Below are 19,903 nucleotides of genomic sequence, written 5' to 3'. Positions count from 1 at the left end.
GAACTTACTTGTGCTTTAGCTATGAGCCAATTTCTTAAATGCTTAAACCTCAGTGTCCTCCTCCAGAAAATGGGAGGTATTTCTGTCTTCATTGTTTTGATACCTTATTGTTGATATTTTATCTTTTCTACTGAATTGTAATTGCTTCTTAGAATATTACATCTTTTTATGGGTCTTTATTTCAGAAAAGATGATACTATTTTTTTGGGAATCCACTGGGAAATAGTTTAATATTTCTTTCATCTTATGGTCAGATTGATCTGCCCTCCTCCCTGCAGCAGTGATGAGGGCAAACCCAGGACCTTATGCTTGCATAGGCAGTACTTACCTCTAGTCTATATCCCCAGTTGCTCCTCCCAGCCCCCAGATGTTCTTTTCCTGACTGTACTCGCTGTATTTTGTGGTAGCCTTTCTTAAGTATTTTTAGAACTCCGTAGTGTCTTAGGGAGTGAATGTTAATGTTGGCTCCTTTCTCAAGACTGCTCCTGTTTTGATGGTGTAGCTGTTTTCCTTTGGGTTACTGACTGAGATGGTAGCACAGTTAGCCAAGGCAGGTGTTAAATTGGGAGGGTATCCCCCAGCCCCCAGGCCTGAGAGTTGTATTGGTCTGGACTCCAAATCCCAGCATGCCAGCATGCCTGGGGGTGGGTCAGGACCACTCCCTCAGGGTATTTAAGATAGCTTCCAAAGGAGAAACAGGCCGTCTCCTGGTTCCCCCTTGGGGCTACCCGAGAGTGCAGGAATCTCATTAAACCTGGATATATTTTAATTTGGCTTGTTGTGATTTGGCTTGATTGGGAATTTTGCGCTGGCAGAGAGCTCATGTTAGGAAAAATTCCTAACATCTCTAAGTCCCTCTCTATTCCTTTCTGTGCTTCTCTATCAAATCCTGGGTCCTCCATATTCTCAATGGCTAATTCTTGTCAAATAGTTTCTGGCCCTGCCCCCTGATTCAAGTTTAACTTTATTAACACAGTCTTACAGTGTTATGGTGTGATCAAATATCCTGTAACGTTTCCCCCTTTCTTTCTAAATAAAAAGGAAAGATTTTTAACTCTATCTTAGTAAAACTATATACAATAAGAACAAATATCAAGTATGAATTACATTCACAATGCCCAATTCATTTGTATTTGGCAGATTTGGAGAAAATACTCTGTTATCTATCCTATCTTGATGGATCTAAAGTCTTATACCTAAACTGCTTTCTGTCATAGCTTGTAGCTTAGAGACTTTCTGTAAGAGCCTCGCCTCATGCCCTCAGTCACCAGTGGTGAGCCATAGTTACTGGCACCAGCTCTCAGAAGTTGTTGGGCCCGTGTTGCAGCAGGCATTTATACCTAGTCTCCTGGTGAGTAGCTCACCTGCTGCCACATTGGGTACCAAATCTAGTTAGACTTCTTTTGGGCTGCCAGTTCCCAAATAATGACATGGAGACTTGTTTTTGTTGTTGTTGTTTTTTTTTTTTTTCAAGACAAGGTTTCTCTGTAGCTTTAGAACCTGTGCTGGAACTAGCTCTTGTAGATCAGGCTGGCCTCAAACTCACATAGATCCTCCTGCTTCTGCCTCCCGAGTGCTGGGATTAAAGGTGTGCACCACCGCCGCCTGGCTCTAACAAGCTCTTGTAATTTAAATTAACTCATTTTTATTAATCTACATTCTGCCATGTGGCTTGTTACCGCTCCTCCATACTGTATGGCCCGCTTCTCCATGTCTTGCTGGCAAATCCCACCTCGCTCCTTCCCAGAGTTCTTCTCTCTATCTAGAAGTCCCACCTATCCTCTCCTGCCTAGTTATTGGCTATCCAGCTCTTTATTAAACCAGTCAGAAGGTGTCTTGGCAGAGATGCATCTTTACAGTGTATAGAAAGATTATCCCACAGCACAGCTGGTCTCTGTCTGTCAAAGCAGCCAGCCTCTTCAGGATTCGTTGATGCCTGCGGTTAGTTTCTGTACAGCTTGTTTCTTATAGAGATTGTTTGCATACGTCTGCTTTCTGTTCTGTTGTGTTGGACAAGGGCTCTTGGTTGTCCTGTGACCCTAGACTTTATTTCTTCAGGTATGAAATTATTGGTTGGGTTACTTATTCATGGACAAGGAAGGAAGTGTCTTACCAGGTAGAATAAGTGGGCTCTGCTCTGCATGAGGTGCCTGGGTTTGAATCTGGGCTTTGCTTCTCAGTGGGTTCTTGGTTTTAGGCAAATGACCTCTGTGTTTTAATTCTTTAGTTGATAAAATAGGGGTTAGACCTCTCATGGTTATCATGAGGATTTGATGAGGTAAGCTGAGAATGGTAGTCAGTCAAGACATCTTTAATTTTTTTTTTCTGAGACAAGGTTTATTTTTATAGCCCTGGCTGTCCTAGGACTCAGTCTGTCGACCAGGCTGGCCTTGAACCCACAGAGATCTGCCTGCCTCCGCCTTCCAAGTGCTGGGGTTAAAGGTGTGCACCACCACCTGGCAACATTTTCAGTTGTCACAGTCATCACCATCAATTCTGTGGATTCTGTCTGCTTGTTCAAGTACCGATACGTGTTACTTTTCCTTGTTCCCTCGAGGAGATAGAGTTTCATGAATTTGGCAGCAATTGTTCATACATCGTGTGTTGTTTTTCCTTCCTCTCTGCTCCCCATCCTCTCTCTCCTCCTCCCCCTCCCTCTCTCTTCCTCCTCTTCTTCTGTCTTTCTCCTCTCCTGGTTTTAAGGAAGGGACTATGACAGAAATGTCTCCTGTGACATTATTAATTAGAAGTGTGTGTTTCTATAGAAGAGCGTCCACTAATTATTTTCTATAGGTTTGCTACAATTGTCTGCATTTCTGTAGCATATGTCGCCAGGGCCTTCCTTCCCGTCATAGCGTTAAGTCCTGGTAAAAGTGAATTGCCTGCAGTTGTTCTGTTTGCTGGCATTTTGTTAGTGGTGTGGCTCTGACAGTTTCACTTCTTTGGGAACGTAGGGAGGGAAAGACGGACAAGATTGATTAAAGTCGATGCTGCTTCTAAATTTTTCACTTATTGCTCAAAATCCAGTGGTAAGGCCGTTCATTGTGTAACCTGCTTGCAGTTCAGAGTCCCTGGGAGTTTTAGGAGGATTGGTGTGTGATGAGGCTGCCAAGAGCTACTGGTATTTACCAGATCACTAAGCCATCTGGAACATAATGGTTTGGTTCTGTCCTGTCTGTGGTCAGACCACACCCTTGCATATTGTTCAATTCCAGAAACCCTACTTAAGAAACTGTGAGCATGTCATATTGTATGCAAAGAAGGATCCCCCGAAACTGTTCCTTCAAATTATGGGTTGAAAGAGATGGAGGAGTTTAACTTGGAGATGAGAAGCCTGGGCAAAGGCTGTTGACGGATTTAGACAATAATAATGGACGCCCAAATTGACCTGAGTATGACAATAAGCCAGACACAAAGGGCGAGTGTGTATTTTCTTACTTAATTCTTATAAGTGGGCTCCTCACACTTACCTACTCAACTGTGTGCTGAGTGACTGCTTGTTGGATGTGTGGAAGAGAATGGGGATTAAATGAATTTTAAAATTTCACTCAACCTAAATTTATTTATTTATCAGGCTGGGTGGTAGTGGCCCACACTTTAATCCCACTGCTCAGGAGGCAGAGGTAGGTAGAACCCTGAGACATGGGTTTCCCAGTAGCTATGGAGGCAGTCCTGGAACTCGCTCTGTAGACCAGGTTGGCTTCAGATTCACAGAGATCCTCCTGCCTCAGTGTTCCAAGTGCTGGTATTAAAGGCCTGTGCCACCACCACCTGGCCCCTTTTTTGTTTTTTTGAAAAAATTTTACCTTCATGTACATGACTGTTTTACCTGTGTGTATGTATGTTCAACACACACATGCATGTCCATGGAGGTCAGGAGAGGATATGGGACCTGCAGGGACTGGAGTTAGACAGCTGTGATTCACCCCGTGGGTGCTGGGAGTAGAACCTGAGTCCCCTGGAAGAGCAGCCAGTGCTCTTGACTGTTGAGCTGTCCTAACAGTTCCTGTCAGGAGTATTCCCAAAATTTTTATTTGTCTTTTAATACAGAGGCTTACCATGCAGTCTGATAACTTGATATGTAATTCAGGCTGGCCTTAGTTATGGGTTGATCCTCAATCCTCTTGCTTCTGCCTCCGGTGTTCTTAAGAGTCCAAGATAGGTGGATTCAGGGGCCTTGCTGGCTAACCATCCTAGCCCAAAATGGCCAGGTCAGTTTTAGAGAGAGACGTGTCTCAGAAAGTAGGGTAAGGATCAACGGAGGAAGATACCTGGACTTGACCCTGGCCTCCACATGGCCACACACAGGCAAGTGCATCCAGACATACATGTATGCACAAACTTATAACAGAGAGAGAGAGAGACAGAGAGAGAAAGTGAGAGGGGAAGAGAGAGAAAGAGAGCCAACCGCAAGATAAGCCTGGTGATACAACTGTGATCTCAGCGTTTAGGAGATCAGGGCACAGTTCAAGATAGAGCCAACTTGAAAACAAACAATAGACCGAATCCAGTCTTCACTGTTCAACATAAATAACTTTGCAAATGAAAATAAAGAGTAGCTTCTAGTTAACAGATTGCCGCGTTCCTAGTGTTTCCCTGTTTTCACAAAGCACTACACGCGGCAGAATTATCCTGTGCCATGGCGGCAGAATTATCCTGTGCCATGGCGGCAGAATTATCCTGTGCCATGGCGTTTAGTCAGCCGTTTGTCACACACGTGCTACACTGTATCCTCCAGGTCTCCCCTGCACCTGGCCCCCTCTGTCTTACTGTGTCCTTCTGCCTGTTAGGACACAGATGCGGTTTCTAGAAGGACATCAGCAAGACAAAGACCTGAGCCAGGGCTGCTTCCTCAGCACAAGCTAGACTGTCCCTTTTTAATTCCTCAGAATTAAAGGTTTAACATTAACTCTCATTAGTCATAGCTTGCCAGTTTCCAGAGAGGAAGTCTCTTCTCAGCCAAGCCTGACGAGGTCACTGCCGTGAGAGCCAGGAGTCGTTGTGGGGATGCACCCAAGCCGCCCCGTAATTTATCTCTCAGAGTCAGTGTAGAGGCTGAGTAGAAGCAGGATGCAGCCTGTGTGGACGAGCTTCCATAAGTCTGCCACCTCTGCCAGGACGCATGCTCAGAATAGCAGTTTTTACACCTTTACAGAAAGGTCCTCTTAAAGGATATTCAAATCGTGGGACAATTCTGAGAACATCTTCAGCTTGCTAACTTGTTTCCATAGAAACAACCGGGAAACCACAGACACCCAGTGAGAGATAGCATACAGAAGAGAATTGTTCTAGAAGTTTACCAGGAACAATCATGCATCATGGCTCCTAGAAAAATCTAAAGCAGGAACCGGCCTTAGGTGCAAGGAAAGTTTGCTCAGGAGCCACAGCCTCTAGCTGGCCGTGGTGGAGCACACATGTAATCCCAGCACCGGCAATGCTGAGGTAGGAGGGTCACCACAGGTTCAAGGACAGCCTGGGCTACCTAATGAGTTCCAGCCTCAAATGAATGAGTGAATACATGCATGTGTGAATGAATAAAAAAGTTTAAAAATAGAACGAGCCATCTTTATTAATGATAATTGATCAAATTAAGAAGCTTATAAGAGGAACAGATGCTTGGACTGGCAAGATACCTCTGCTGCTGGTGAAAGCCCTTATGACTGATAGCCTGAGTTCAATCCCTGGGACTCACAGGGACAACCATAGTTACCAATTGTGCTACAGAATTTTGAACGTTATTTTTCCATCCAACTGAGCCTGGTAACCACTGTTCTGTTTTTTTGCTTCTCTTAAAAAATATTTATGTGTGTGGGTGTTTTTTATATTTGTATGTCTGTGTACCAAATGTGTGCCTGGTGTCCACGGATGCCAGGAGAGAGCTGCAGATCCCCTAAAACTGGACTTGTAGTCAGTGGTGAGCCACCTTATGGGTGCTGGGAATCAAACCCCAGTGCTCTTAACCACTGAACCATATCTCCAGCCCCAGACCCTTTTTATGAGCCAGAGTCTTATGTGTAACAAACTGGCCTTAAACTAACTGAGGATGACCTTGAGTTTCGGATCCTGGCACTGTTTCCCAAGTGTTAGAATATCAGGCATGCACCTCCATGCCTGGTTTATGCTAGGGATCCAACCCAGGGTTTTGTGCATGCTAAGCCAGCATTTTACCTTAGACCGAGTACAGGCCAGCTTCTTTTATTTTTATTTTTTTTGGGGGGGGGGGGAGACAGGATCTTTTTTATAATTACGTTTAAAATTTTTTCTATATATATGGTTAGATGGCAGCCTGTGGAAGTACATTTCTTCCTTCTGTTGTGTGGGCCGTGGGGATTGAACTCAGGTCGTCAGGCTTGGCAGGAAACACCCCACTCCCCCAGTCTTATCGCTAGCTCATGAGGCAGATCTTGCCTTGTAGCCCAGGCTGGCCTCAGACTCATGCACCTTCCTGTTTTAGCCTCACGACAAACACTGAGATTCAAGGTGTGAGCCTTATGCTCTCAAAGTCATTGTCTTAGCTTTCCCGTGGCAAACACGCAGCGTGTCTCTGACCAGGCCTGGAATAGCCTGGCTAACATAGTGTATTCTGCTTCTGCCACATCTTTTTTCGATTTTCTTAGCCCCGAAAGAAAATAGTTCTAGAGCAGTTGACCCCCTTGGGGGCTCCCGTGTTGGCAGTTAATTGTACAGAAGGTCACTAAGGTCGGAACGATGTAAAGCTAGGGTCTTTTGGTTGTAGTTGTGATTTTGCTTCCATGTCTTCGCTGGTGAGGTTCCTTCCTTCCAAACTCTCCCTGACTCGGTCTTTCTGTCTTTCCAGGGAAGAAGAGCCCAGACCTGGGGGAGTATGACCCCCTTACCCAGGCTGACAGCGAGGAGAGCGAAGATGACCTTGTGCTTAACTTGCAGCAGAAGAATGGAGGGGTCAGAAACGGGAAGAGCGCCCTGGGGGACCTGCCGGATGCAGGGGACTCAGATGCAGACGGGGCTGGGGCTGCGAAGCCACACCTGTCAGAAGTTGTTCCAGAGGGTTACCCCTCGGAGCCCCTTGCAGGTGTGGAGCAGAAGGCCACCTCTTCCCTGGTGTCCTACGTGCGTACGTCTGTCTTTCTGCTGACGCTGGTGATCTCGATGGTCCTGGTCCTTCTCTGCGCCTTCCTCGTCCCCTGTCCTCCCAGAGACCTGCATAGCACTTGGAGCCGACACCTAGGCTCCCAAGGAGGTGAGTTGCGGGATTTTAAGATATAAACCTGTAAATTTTCATACGTTAGTACATTCAAGTTTTCCTCCAAGTCATTTTGTTTGCTTTTGTTTTCGAGACAGGGTCTCACTGTAGTCTTGGCTGGCCTGGGACTCACTACCTAGACCAAGCTGGTCTTGAACTCACAGAGATCCATCTGTCTCTGCTTCCCAAGCACTGGGGCTAAGGGCATGTACCACTGTGCCCGGCCCAATTTCTTTTTTGGAGACAGTGCCCCATCACTGTCACCTGACTGGCTTAGAGGTCACCACGTAAACTGGCTCGTCCCTGGACTTCTGGCAGTCTCCTGCCTTAGCCTCCCAAGTGCAGGTTTCACAGGCGTGCACCGCTGTGCCTGGCTTTCCCTCCAAATCTTAAAAATGAACGTGTGTTATGCAGTCTTTCCCCTGTGCGTGGGGTTGCCCAGAAGGTGAAGGGTTTGAATTAAACAAAAAGCTAGATTGCTGTGCCTCTGAGCCCTGCTCTCACCAGAGTCCTCTGGTGGCAGCTTCAGCCTACAGTGGTGCTGGTGTGTCCAGCACCCGGCTGAGGAGATAGGACATCGCTGAGACCTCCGCGTCTTCCAAGTCTCCCGACCATAAGCCCTTCTGCCTCTACCCCTCACCCTCCCCGCCAATTCTGCTGCTGAGTTTAAGCTGATGATTAATTTACTTTAAAGTTTTGCCACATTGGTGTGTTCATTAACTTTGCCTCTTTGAATTTTATATAAATATAATCACAGTCTTCTATGACTTTTATTCTATATCATTTTTGGATTTTGAGACAGGATCTTACTATGAAGTCCAGGCTGAACTTGGCCTCCAATCTTCCTGCCTCAGCCTTCTGAGTGCTGACATCATAGCCATACACATCTGGGCACCACCACTTGTGGGCGTCACCACACCTGGGTTGTCCCTACAAGTTTGTGCTTGTTTGTTTCTGAGCTGTCCCCTGAGATACAGGCTGGTCTTGAACTCGTGGGTAGCTGAGTATGACTTTGGAGTCCAGGGCTTCTTGCTTCCACCTGGGGTTCTGGGTTATAGCACTTGGTTCCACTGACTTTTTACCTTTCTGGGAAAAAATGTTATTCAGTGTTGAGGGTTGAAGCCTTGTGTGTACAAGGTAAACACTCTACCACTCCACGTCATTTTTAAAGAGATGCTTTTGAGACTAATCTGTCCTGATGCACAGTAGCTAGAGTATTAATTTTTACCAATGTCTAAGTTTCTGTGTTATGAATGTCCTATGATTTATTTTTTTCTATTCTATTGTTGATAAGCAGTTCAATGATTTCCAGTCTTTTTTAAAAGTAAGTGATTCCAAAAACATTTTGATACATTTCCCTAGGGTTATGTACAAATTTCCCCAAGGCAGAAGCCTAGTAAAGCTGTCTGTCAGAGGGTGCGGGTGTGTTCTTTCTAAGCAGGTTTCACATTATTTGCTGAAGTGGCTCTACCAGCTTGAGCTTCTAGTCTTGTCTGAATTCCCTGCAGGTCTGGCAGGCATTCTCTCACTCCTCAGGCACAAGGAGGGGGATCCTCCTTTATCTTTATTCTCCACAGGACTAGGCGGAGCTCCAGACCTTCCCCTCTCCCCCATGGCAAGTGGGATAGTCCTGGCTCCCCATGGCCATTTTGGCCTTGAGGGTAGGGTGACTTGATGGTGCCAGAGTAAGGTTTCAGACGCCGGTCAGCTTCTTTATTAAACCATTACAGTAACATATATTTACATAGTGTAAAGGAATATTCCACAGCCAATAAAACAATAAGAACTTGACACATTTAAGGTTTGAAAGGTACTTGAGTGATTCTGCCTCTTCTCTTGGAGCTCTTGCTATTGTCTTAAAAATAAACTGACAGCCGGGTGGTGGTGGCGCACGCCTTTAATCCCAGATCTCTGTGAGTTTGAGGCCAGCCTGGTCTACAAGAGCTAGTTCCAGGACAGACTCCAAAGCTACAGAGAAACCAAAAACCAAAACAAACAAACACAAACAAACAAACAAAACCCCCAGAAGTCAGGTCCCACAGCCTTTGCTGTGGGGTGGGGTGAGGATGGTATTATCTGTAATCAATTTCCCTGGCTGGGCTGCACCCTTCCTGGGCCTCTGGCCAGGGAAGCCAGGTTTTGTAGGGCTTCTTTTGCCCTGTGGCATTTCTGAGTTGCCAGTTGTTTCACTATACCTTGTCTAGTGTGGCCAGAAATGCCAGGATCCCATACATTACCATTATCATTCCCTGGGTCTCTAGTCAGTCTATCTTAATGTCCCCTCCTGTTTGCTAGTGTGGTGTCCAGGGTTCTGGGCAGGACCAAGGGAGATGCATATTTCTGCTGCTTGTTTGGGAACAGACAGTCCACCTGGGCCGGGAGGGTTCTGGCAGTGTCTGCACCTGTCTTCTCTCACCTGGGAACAGACAGTCCACCTGGGCCGGGAGGGTGCTGGCAGTGTCTGCACCTGTCTTCTCTCACCTGGGAACAGACAGTCCACCTGGGCCGGGAGGGTGCTGGCAGTGTCTGCACCTGTCTTCTCTCACCTGGGAACAGACAGTCCACCTAGGCCGGGAGGGTGCTGGCAGTGTCTGCACCTGTCTTCTCTCACCTGGGAACAGACAGTCCACCTGGGCCGGGAGGGTTCTGGCAGTGTCTGCACCTGTCTTCTCTCACCTGGGAACAGACAGTCCACCTGGGCCGGGAGGGTGCTGGCAGTGTCTGCACCTGTCTTCTCTCACCTGGCAGAAGAGAACTAGTCTGTGGTAACTGGCTCAGGCCCCTTTTGTTTCATTATGTGTACCCCAGGCGGGGACCTGTCTCCCCTGGAGTTGGCTGACGTGAATAGAGATGGCCTACGGGACGTGCTTCTCTCCTTTGTGACAACCAGGAATGGGACCGAAGGAGGTAAGAGATAAATCTGGAGGCTGCCAAGGGGGAGGTGTCAGCCGAAGGACAGCTTCCCAGGGGCAGTGCGCGAGAGGCTCTGCAGGCCACAGGTCACTATAGATCCACTGTGCGTGATGTGCCCCATCAGAAAGTTCCTGAGGTAAATAAGGATCAGCACATGAAAACAGGGCCCAGAATGGTGGTGAGCAGATGCGTACCTTTAATCCCAGCCCTCAGAAGGTGAAGGCAGGCCAGTTTCTGTGAATTCAAGGCCAGCCTGGTCTACATATCGAATTAGAGGACTGCTGGAATTAGAGGGATGCTGTCTCAAAGTGACCCCTGCTCCAAAAAAGAAAGAAGGGAAAGAAAGAGAGAGAGAAGAAGGAAGGAAAAAAGGAAGGAAGGAAGGAAGGAAGAAAGGAAGAAAGGGAGAAAGGAAGGAAGGAAGGAAGAGGAAACCAGAGTGTGTGGAAGTTTGAGGGACTTTGAGTGGTCACCCTGGCAAGTGAAGAAACTGGTTTAAAGAAGTGACCCCATCCTTAGGGTCACGGCTTTTAGTAATTAGGTATGAGTGTGGTTTTTCCACCAGTTTGGCAGCTGCATCTGAACCTACTTGTATTTTAACTATGTCTGTATCTTGCAATCAACAACCTATTGCTCATGCCAGGGCCTGGTGGTGCTGGCTCTACTGCTGTTGCTAAATGTAGTTTTAAACTAAGTCTCTATAGTCTTAGTTACCAATAAAGACTCAGGAGTCAGATGTTGGGGTGAAAACCTGCTAGCTCAGAGAGGCTGAGAAACAACCAGCTTCCTTTTTGTCCAAAGACCCAACAAGAGAGAATTTTTCAGCTGTCCCAAACCAGAAAGACCAAGCAAGTCCAAGTCCCTCCCCACTCCTTCCTCTATGTCTCTCTGTCTCTCTTCCTGGCTCCTCCATACTTTCAGTGGCTAATTCCTGCTAATTAATTGCTGGCTCTGCTCCCAGGTTGATTTTATTAACACAGTCTTGGGTTTCACAGTGAGAGAGAGAGAGAGAAAGAGAGAGAGAGTTGGGGGGAGGAGCAGAGCCAGCCTCACAGGTCATTCCTCAGGAACAGCCCACATTATATTTTGAGACAGTGTCTCTCACTGGCCTGGAGCTGGCTAGCAATCCTCAGACGCTGCCTGTTTGCTTCCCAGCACTGTGATAACAAGCATGTGCTACCTCTCCAGGCTTGTTTATGTGGGTTCTGGGGATTAAGCTCAGGCTTTCTTGCTAGTGTAACAAGCACTTTACCAGCTGAGCTATCTCCCCAGCCAGTTTTCCACTCCCCGTTAAATTACAGTGAATGTTGATTCTGCCCTGCTCTTGCAATCCTGGCAGGGCTGGTCATGGCTTATGCACCTTTGCACACAGATGTCTGGGCTGGTGGCTTCCCTTTCTCCTTTTCCTTTCAGTTTAATTCTCCAGGCTTGCCCTCCCGGGAAGGCTAAACTATGTGGAGGACCCTTACAGGCTCCCCAGGTGGCTAAGTGGGACTTACTTCCCTGGCTTCCTCGCAGCTGGAGTTGGAGCAGGCTGGCAACAGACTTCACCACCACCACAGCATGTCTCAAGCTAGCCCTGTTTGAGAACCAACTTTCTTGATTCCAGTGATCTCTCCCTCCTTTGTCCTGGGGGCATTGACAGCTCTGAGGGGCTACAGTGCTACTGGTGGGTCCTCCACCCTGGGACATCTTTATCAATAGTCTCCTTGTTAAGCTCTCCATAGTTGACACCAGCTGAGCGTCTGTTTCTGGGACTCGTTTACACCTGACACCCAGAAACAAGTAAAAATGCCTCATTTCCATGATAGTTACACAGGGTCTTAATTGGCCCGCGATGTCCACTAAATTGGCAGTGACAGTAGCATACCAGCTAACGTAAGAATCCTACCCAGAGGGCGAAGAAGTCCTAGGAAGTGCTTTTGAATCATTTAGGCCCAGAGTGAGCATTCGGTATGCTTTAGGGATTTCCATACCGTACATTTGCCTGGTATTACCAAAAATACCTTTTGGAAGCATGTTCGATATGTGGTTTTATGACAGGAAGAAGAACATCGGATCAGACTGGAAAAGTCTAGAGGATAGTACCAGATGGTACCAATTACTGCCTCTGCAGGCCACTCCGTTTCCTGTTTGAGGCTGTGTTGTTCAGTTAGCACTGCTGATGGACAGGAAGAAGCTTTGCAGCTGCTGGTGGCTGAAAGTAGAAATGAGTCAAGATGTCCACTCCTAAGAGCGAAAGTAAACTGGCAGGAATAGTGACCACTCTTAGGTCAGATCCTGGCCTGAGCTGCTGTGGTTCTGCTTCCTTGGACCTGGATCCTGTCGCCCCAAGTGTTCTTCTCCTGTCCGGGAGCAAACCAGAGAGCTGTAGGCCACAAGCCTCCCCTCCCCCCTTGCTGCTTGCTGCTCTGTAACCTTCAGGCCAGTTCTGAAAACACCCTCTTCTGTTGGGGAGCACTTGCTGCTGGGGACGAGAGTTGGGGTTTATTCCGGACGCTGCGTGGATTCTGGGTCAGCCTGTGCTGCTCCTGCACGTCTTTCCCCCCTTCAGCAACCGCTATTCAGGGTTCTGGATTTTGCTCCTGTCCTTTGGTGTGTGCATGTGTGTCACAGTGCACTTGTGGAGCCAGAGGACAACTTGTAGGAGTTGACTTCTTCTACCATGTGAGAATTCTGGAACAGTGGTGGGGACTGGGGACTGAACTCAGGTCGTCAGGCCTGGGAGCAGATGACTTTATCCTCCCATTTTGTTGGCCTTACCCATCTTTTGCTCAACTGTTTTGTGCAGCAGGCATCCTGAAATGAGTTGAGAAATCAGAAATTAGTGATCGCCTTCAAGGATGTCACTGTTTAGTGTGGGCTAAGGTGGCCGGCAGATAAACAGATGTGCTGGGAAAGGTGCCAAAATGGAGACATAATGAGGCAGTGTAGGAAAAGCCCACAGCGGCTGCTCTTACACTTGTCCTCCACGAGGTGGGAGGTAGGAGAGATGACAAGTTCTGTGTTCACCTTGTCAGAAGCAAAGGAGGGACAAGCACACCAGTGTGAGCCGCTGCCTCAGCAGCCACCATTTCCTTCTGGGTTTCAAGTGTCTTGAAAACTCACCCCTGACTCTCCTCTCTTCTACCCCATCCTCCTCTCTCTGGCGTGCCTTTAGGTGGTGGCTCACAACCAACTGCAGATCTTGTGTGTCTTTCCGGGATGAATGGCAGCACACTGTGGTCCAGTCCCCTCCCAGAGGAGGCTCAAGATGTCACATGCTTGGATCTGATGCCAGGAAGCATGGCCAAAACCATCTGCCTCGTGACAGGGACACGCAAGATGCTTAGCGCATTCAATGCGACAACAGGTAGAGTGTGTGGCCTGGAGCTTTGCTGGGGGCCACGGTTTGTGTTTAAACAGCCTGCCAGGGAGGGGAGGAGGAGCTGGAAGCTGCTTTGCTGCTCTGGTTCAGAGGTGTTTATTAAAGGAAGGGGCGTGGGCAGGTGGAGTTAACAGAGATTCTTGTGGCAACCTGTTTGGTGACAAGATAAACTCTTCCCCAAACTTGAAGCTGCTGGGGTGGGGGTGGGGGCGTGGATGTGAACAGTCTCTCTGCTCTGCTCTTTGTGCAGCAGGCAAGGGTGTGTCACCTCCTGAACTATGCTGGTCCCTGTGTGAACCTGGGTACTGACTGGATGCTAGGGCTAAGAACTGGACTGGGGAGGCTGTTGATGTGACCCTCTGAGGTTCACAGGACGGAAGTGATGGAAATGAGCCCAGTGTAATAAAGATGTCTTCTTACAGTGTGCTTGTCACAGGGCCACTTGAAGGAATGTGACATCCTTCCCACATCAGAGGTGCCATAGTGGGGTGTTTTATTTTGCCTCCTCCTTTTAGAGACTTTTTTTTTTGAGACAGGGTTTCTCTGTGTAGCTACCCTGGCTGTCCTGGAACTAGCTCTTGTAGACCAGGCTAGCCTCGAACTCAGAGATTCACCTGCCTCTGTCTCCCAAGTGCTGGGATTAAACGTATACGCCACCACTGCCTCGTCTGAGACTTTTTTTTAAATTTCAGGTTTTTTTTATTTTTATTAATTTTTTTCATTTATTTTACATACCTATCACAGTTTCCCCTCCTTTATTTCCTGTTCCCTCCCCCGCCCGAGACATGGTTTACACTGTGCCCCAGACCTTGAATTCATTTGATCTTCCTGCCTCAGCCTCCCAAATTCTGGGATTACAGGTGTGTGTATGTGTGTGTCTGATCACTTGGTGTAATCACATGCCCAAAGTCCCTGTTTTGACTCCTAGCATTACTTAAACTGGGCATAGTCGTGTAGGCCTGTAATCTCAGCACTCACTTAAGAGGTAGAAATAGGATCAGAAGTTCAAGGACATCAAGGCTAGCCTGAGTTATATGAGCACACACACACACACACACACACACACACACACACACACACACACACACATCAGTCACATGCTGTCTTAGGTCAGGACTGAAGTCCTTGAAAGCCTTCTGCAATTTCTCTGGTGTGGCCTCCTTAGTGGCTGCAGTGCCCACGACAGACACATTCCTCAGCCCTAGTTAGTTAGCCCCTACTTGCCAGGAAGACTTAGATGTCTCTATTTGATACACAGAATCCAGGTGTGTGGGACTGGAGTTAAGAGCACGGGGCTGCTCTTGCAGAGGACCCCGCTTTAGGTCCCAGCAACACAGGGTAGCTCCCAATCAGTTCCAGGGGGTCTGATGCCCTCTTCTGACCTTCCTGGCATCAGCGCACACGTGATGCATACATGTACATGCAGTCAAACAGTCACACACATAGAACAAAACAACGAATGAATGAATGCAAATCCAGATATGGGATTATTACATGGAAGTATACCCATATGTCCAAGGATTTGGAATCTCGCTTTCTGCTCCTTTTGTCCTCAAACAAAAGCTAAAGGGGAGAAGTTGGGAGAGGCTGCTGTCCCCTGCTCAGCCCTTTGAGTTTTCTTTTCTGGCTGGGAACCGCTGTGGCTGCCTTTTGCTGGGCCAGAAAGCAGAAGTGATCCGCCTCTTTCTCCTTCCCCAGGGAAAGTCGTGTGGACCCTAGACCCGGACCATCTGTCTAATGGCACCTTGGCCGCCCCAGTTGTGGTGCTGCCGGACCTGGATGGGGACGGTGTCAGAGATCTGGTGGTGCTGGCGATCGGAGAACTGCAGGTATAGTCTCTGTTTCCAAAGATTTTTAATTCTTATGGGGATTGCTTTCAACTGCTGCGATCTCTGCCTAGAACCTTGTTTCTGCAATGGTTTAGTCTGAAATAGATTCTTTTGGTGAGGTTAAGTGAGCCAAGAGCATTCCAGATTCACTTTCCATGATACCACTGTGGTTCTGAGGGCTGTGGTGTGGGAGAATTGTGGGGCAGATGGCCTGTAAGCAAATTCCTTCTGCACCTCTCTGAAGCTTTGTGGCCTTGGGCAAGCAGTACTGTATGGTCTAAAGTAGAAAGTTATATCTCCATGTAGGAGGCTTAGGAAAAGTAGAGCTAACATATTAAGTCCCTAGAAAACTGCCTATTTTTCATTCTGTAAATGTAATGTTAGTTTTACTATATTGTATCCACTTAAAATTTGCCTCAGCTGTAAAACAGTGGGATGGGTTGATAGAAGGCTTATAGGATGCAGACTCTGAATATAGCTCAGTTGGTAGCTTGCTGGCTTAGCATGCGTGAAGCCCTTGTTTGATCCCCTGTATCGCATGAATCAGGTGTGGTGGTAATACCTTCACACCTAGAGAAAGGTAGAAGGACCAGACTGAATAGTGACCTTGAGGTCTGCCCGTGACATGGAAGGTCCTGTCTCCACAACACCCGCACACAGGTGCTGCACCTCTGTAATCCAGCAGGTCAGCCTGGGCTGCATGTTGAGACCTGTCTAAGGAATCAGACCCGCACCTCTCTGTTTCATCAGTGACCAAAGCAAGGTGCTGTAAGGGGACAGACTTCCAGTGTTGGAAGCTGAGGCAGGAGGATTGCTGTAAATTAGAGGACAGCCTGGTCCTTCCTGGTCTACTTAGTAAGCTCTAGTCTGTCTGTGTTCCACAGAGATGGCATATGTCACTCGATTCCTCCCTTCTCCCTCAAGAAAGATAGCCCTAACCTAACCCTAGCTCTATAGACCAGGCTGGCCTGGAACTCACAGAGATCCGCCTGCCTCTGCCTCCTGAGTGCTGGGATAAAAGGCGGGCGCCCCACAACCCAGCTGAGATTCAGTTCTTTTTTTTTTTTTTTGTTTTGAGACTTTTAGGGACAGAGTCGCTGTGTAGCTCAGGCTCACTTTAAACGTCACAATCTTCACCTCTCTTTCCTAGTGCTGGGGCTTCAGGTGTCCTTAGTATTTTTTAATTCTATTTTCTTTAAGATTTATTTATTTATTATGTATACAGTGTTCTGTCTGAATGTATGCCTGCAAGCCAGAAGAGAACACCAGGTCTCATTACAGAGCCACCTTGTGGTTGCTGGGAATTGAACTCAGGACCTGGGAGAGCAATCAGTGCTCTTACTTCTGAGCCATTTCTCCAGCCCCAGAAATCTTAGTCTCAATGCCCCATCTGCTTTTTACACCCAGTGGTGCTGAGGGGCATGAACCAGGCTTTCAGGACACTCTGCACTGTGAGGCCCTTGGAGAACCAGCTCGCCTGCTCTTAACTCTGTCTCTAATCTGCCTACTGCTCAGCTGCCTTCAGAATTCCCTCTTCTGAGCAGTAGTGTGCAAATAATAGGATAGTCTCCCTTCTTCCTGGAAGGGACAGCTAGAAGCTATGACCAGAGAGGCCCCAGGTGTAGAGACAGGTGGGTCTCTGAGTTCAAGGCCAGCCTAGTCTACAAAGTGAATTCCAGCACAGCCAAGGCTACACAGAGAAGAAGTCTTGAAAGACAAGCCTTATAGAGCTTGGACTGGCCTATAGACCAGGCTGGCCTGGAACTTGTGGCAATCCCCTTGACCCTCTTCCTACACCCAGATATTTTGTTTTGTTTTGCATGCTCAGCTTCTTCCTTCTTTTAATGCAAGCTTGATTGCTGTATTTGTAGCTGAAGACTTTGCTCCTTGCTTACAATCAGTGAAAGCACTCATATCTTTTAATTAATCAATTAATTAGTAAAACAGTTTTTTCTTACAATTTGATTCTGGCCTTTTAGAGCATTACGCTTGTTCTGTAGTGTGTCAGCTCTTCCTATTCTGTTCATCTAGTCTTTGATAAGAATGTTTTAGAGCCGGGTGGTGGTGGCGCAGGCCTTTAATCCCAGCACTTGGGAGGCAGAGGCAGGCAGATCTCTGTGAGTTTGAGGGCAGCCTGGTCTACAAGAACTAGTTCCAGGATAGGCTCCAAAGCTACAGAGAAACCCTGTCTCGAAACTCCACCCCAAAAAAAGAATGTTTTAGAATATGTATCGGCAGAGTGCGATGCATCCTGTAAAAACTCCACTCGAAGTTACTATTGACCAAGTATGCACTTTATCTGTCTGTGCTGTAGACCATACCCATCTATCTTCTCTATAAGAATTTGCCCAGTGGTGGTGGCACACGATTTAACCCCAGCACTCAGAGGCAGAGGTGGGCGGATCTCTGTGAGTTTGAGGCCAGCCTGGTCTACAGAATGAATTCCAGGACAGCCAAGGCTATTATAAAGAGAAATCCTGTCTCAAAAAACAAAACAAAACAAAAAGTTTGTAATGATAAACCTTGTCAAAACCTTTTGAAAGGGCTGGGGAGGTAACTTAGCGGCCTTTTGTGGGATAGGGAGGTGACTCAGGGATCTTTGGGGGACTGGGGAGGTGGTGACTCAGCAGTCTTTTGGGGGATGGGGAGGTGACTCAGCAGTCTTTGGGGGACCGGGAGGTGACTCAGCAGTCTTTGGGGGACTGGGTGGTGACTCAGCAGTCTTTTGGGGGACCAGGAGGTGACTCAGCAGTCTTTGGGGGGCTGGGTGGTGACTCAGCAGTCTTTTGGAGGACTGGAATTTGGTTCCTAGTGCTCATGTCCTGTCACTCACAGCTGCTTGTAACTTCAACTCAAGTTCTCTGACGCCCTCTTCTGGCCTCCAAGGGCACCTGCTCACATACAGCATATACTCAACAGACAGCTACATATATGTAAATAAAATAAAAATAAATGAAAAAAAGGAAAAAAACATTCCAGAGCTGGGGCTGGCTAATAAACTGTTAAATTCCCCCCACTGTTTTTTTCAACTAAATTTTTGTTGGAGCATAGTCATTTCCTGTGTTGCTTATGACAGATTTCATGCTAGACTAACAATAGAGAGTAGTTTCTATGGAGACCATACCACTGGAAAAGCTTACAATATTTACTAGCTGGCCATTCACAGAAAAGTGAATCTTTTTTAAAAAAAAATATATTTATTTATAATATATGCAGTATTCTGCCTGCATGTATGACTGTACACCAGAAGAGGGCACCAGATCTCATTATAGATGGCTGTGAGCCACCATGTGGTTGCTGGGAATTGAACTCAGGACCACTGGAGGAGCAACCAGTGCTCTTAACTGCTGAGCTGTCTCTCCAGCCGTGGAAAGTGAATCTTGAGAGTGATGTTGGTGGTAGCCACAGCCAGGCCAGACATCTGATGTTAAGATGGAGAATTCTGTGGGCTGATGCATTGATGCACCAGTGTGTTGGTCCCTTTCCCATGACTGTGATCAAATGCCTGGCAAAAGCAACCAAAGGGAGGAAGGTGTTACTGTGTCTAGTGGTTCGAAGAGGCGCAGTAGCAGGGACATGAGGCCGCCAGTCACCTTTCTGCTGAGTCAGAGAGCAGAAAGAGATGAAGGCCTGTGCTCAGTTCTGTTTCTTTCTTATTACAGTTCCATTTCGTTTATGTGTGTGCCTGTGTTTATATATACGTCTGTAGCTGTTAACTCAATTTGGGAAATAACCAGGCTAGCTTAAAGATAGACAATTATATTTTTACTTATTATAACGGGAACCTCATGCCACAGGAATGGAAAGTCCAAGTTCCACTGTGTCCTGCGGGAATCACCCAGAGAGGGTGAGCACCCGGTCTGTCCCGGTTTTTCTCCCGGGCTCCAGGTAGCCACGCCTTAACTAGGTTCCACTTCTTCAAGATGATTGGTTAACAAAGCTTCCCACATCACCTCCCCCTTTTCTCTAAACAAGATTGATCCAAACCCAATATAACTATATACAATGGGAACAGATCCCAAGTATAAAATTACAAACAATATAATCAATATTAAGCAAGGAACACATGAGAAATGTTTTAATAAACATTCTAGTTCAAGGAGTCTAAATCTTGCATCAGAAATAAGCTTGGCTAAATCATGAGGAAGGTAACTACGACTATCTAATCTTCAACCCCATCGAAGGCCTGAGAAGGGAAATAATATTACTTGAGCAGGCAAGAAGTGCAATCAAGCAGCTTCCAAAGTGAGCAATATATGACGGAGACAGTTGGCTACCTGAGCAATCATTCAAAGTCTCATTTGCAACATTGAAGCAACCAACTTTGGCTAAGGCCTAGAATAACTGACAGACTATTTTCAAAGGCAAGAAATTTTTCAAAACCGTCTTACCCTGTCTTGGAAAGATTTGAAAGTCCTGCATATCCATTTCCGGATACTATGTATCTTGTCAGTGGTTGAGGCATGGGCATTTCTTTGCCCAAAGACCAGTTTTTGCTAAGAAGAAGACAAGCTCCAAGTGGAGTGTCTTTGGTGCAAGGGACTAGATCGATGCTGCCAGGAGCAATTGTGT

General features: G+C 47.1%; 1 protein-coding gene across 3 annotated transcripts in view; it reads left to right on the top strand.

The window, feature by feature from the left end:
* The window catches only part of Fam234b (family with sequence similarity 234 member B), a 39,993-nt gene that overhangs the window by 5,801 nt on the left and 14,289 nt on the right, over nucleotides 1-19,903 (top strand). For 2 of the 3 annotated variants that reach the window (XM_038319968.1, XM_038319967.1), the window contains exons 3-6: nucleotides 6,818-7,219; nucleotides 10,031-10,129; nucleotides 13,296-13,487; nucleotides 15,201-15,331. In XM_038319968.1, the coding sequence (XP_038175896.1) occupies nucleotides 6,818-7,219; nucleotides 10,031-10,129; nucleotides 13,296-13,487; nucleotides 15,201-15,331 (824 nt within the window). Of the gene's footprint in view, nucleotides 1-6,817; nucleotides 7,220-10,000; nucleotides 10,130-13,295; nucleotides 13,488-15,200; nucleotides 15,332-19,903 lie in introns of all 3 variants that reach the window. The other variant, XM_038319966.1, reaches the window with a different exon arrangement.

This window comes from Arvicola amphibius, chromosome 2 (assembly GCF_903992535.2).
Source record: "Arvicola amphibius chromosome 2, mArvAmp1.2, whole genome shotgun sequence".
NCBI classification, from domain to species: domain Eukaryota; kingdom Metazoa; phylum Chordata; class Mammalia; order Rodentia; family Cricetidae; genus Arvicola; species Arvicola amphibius.
This window is presented reverse-complemented; position numbering and strand designations above follow the sequence as displayed.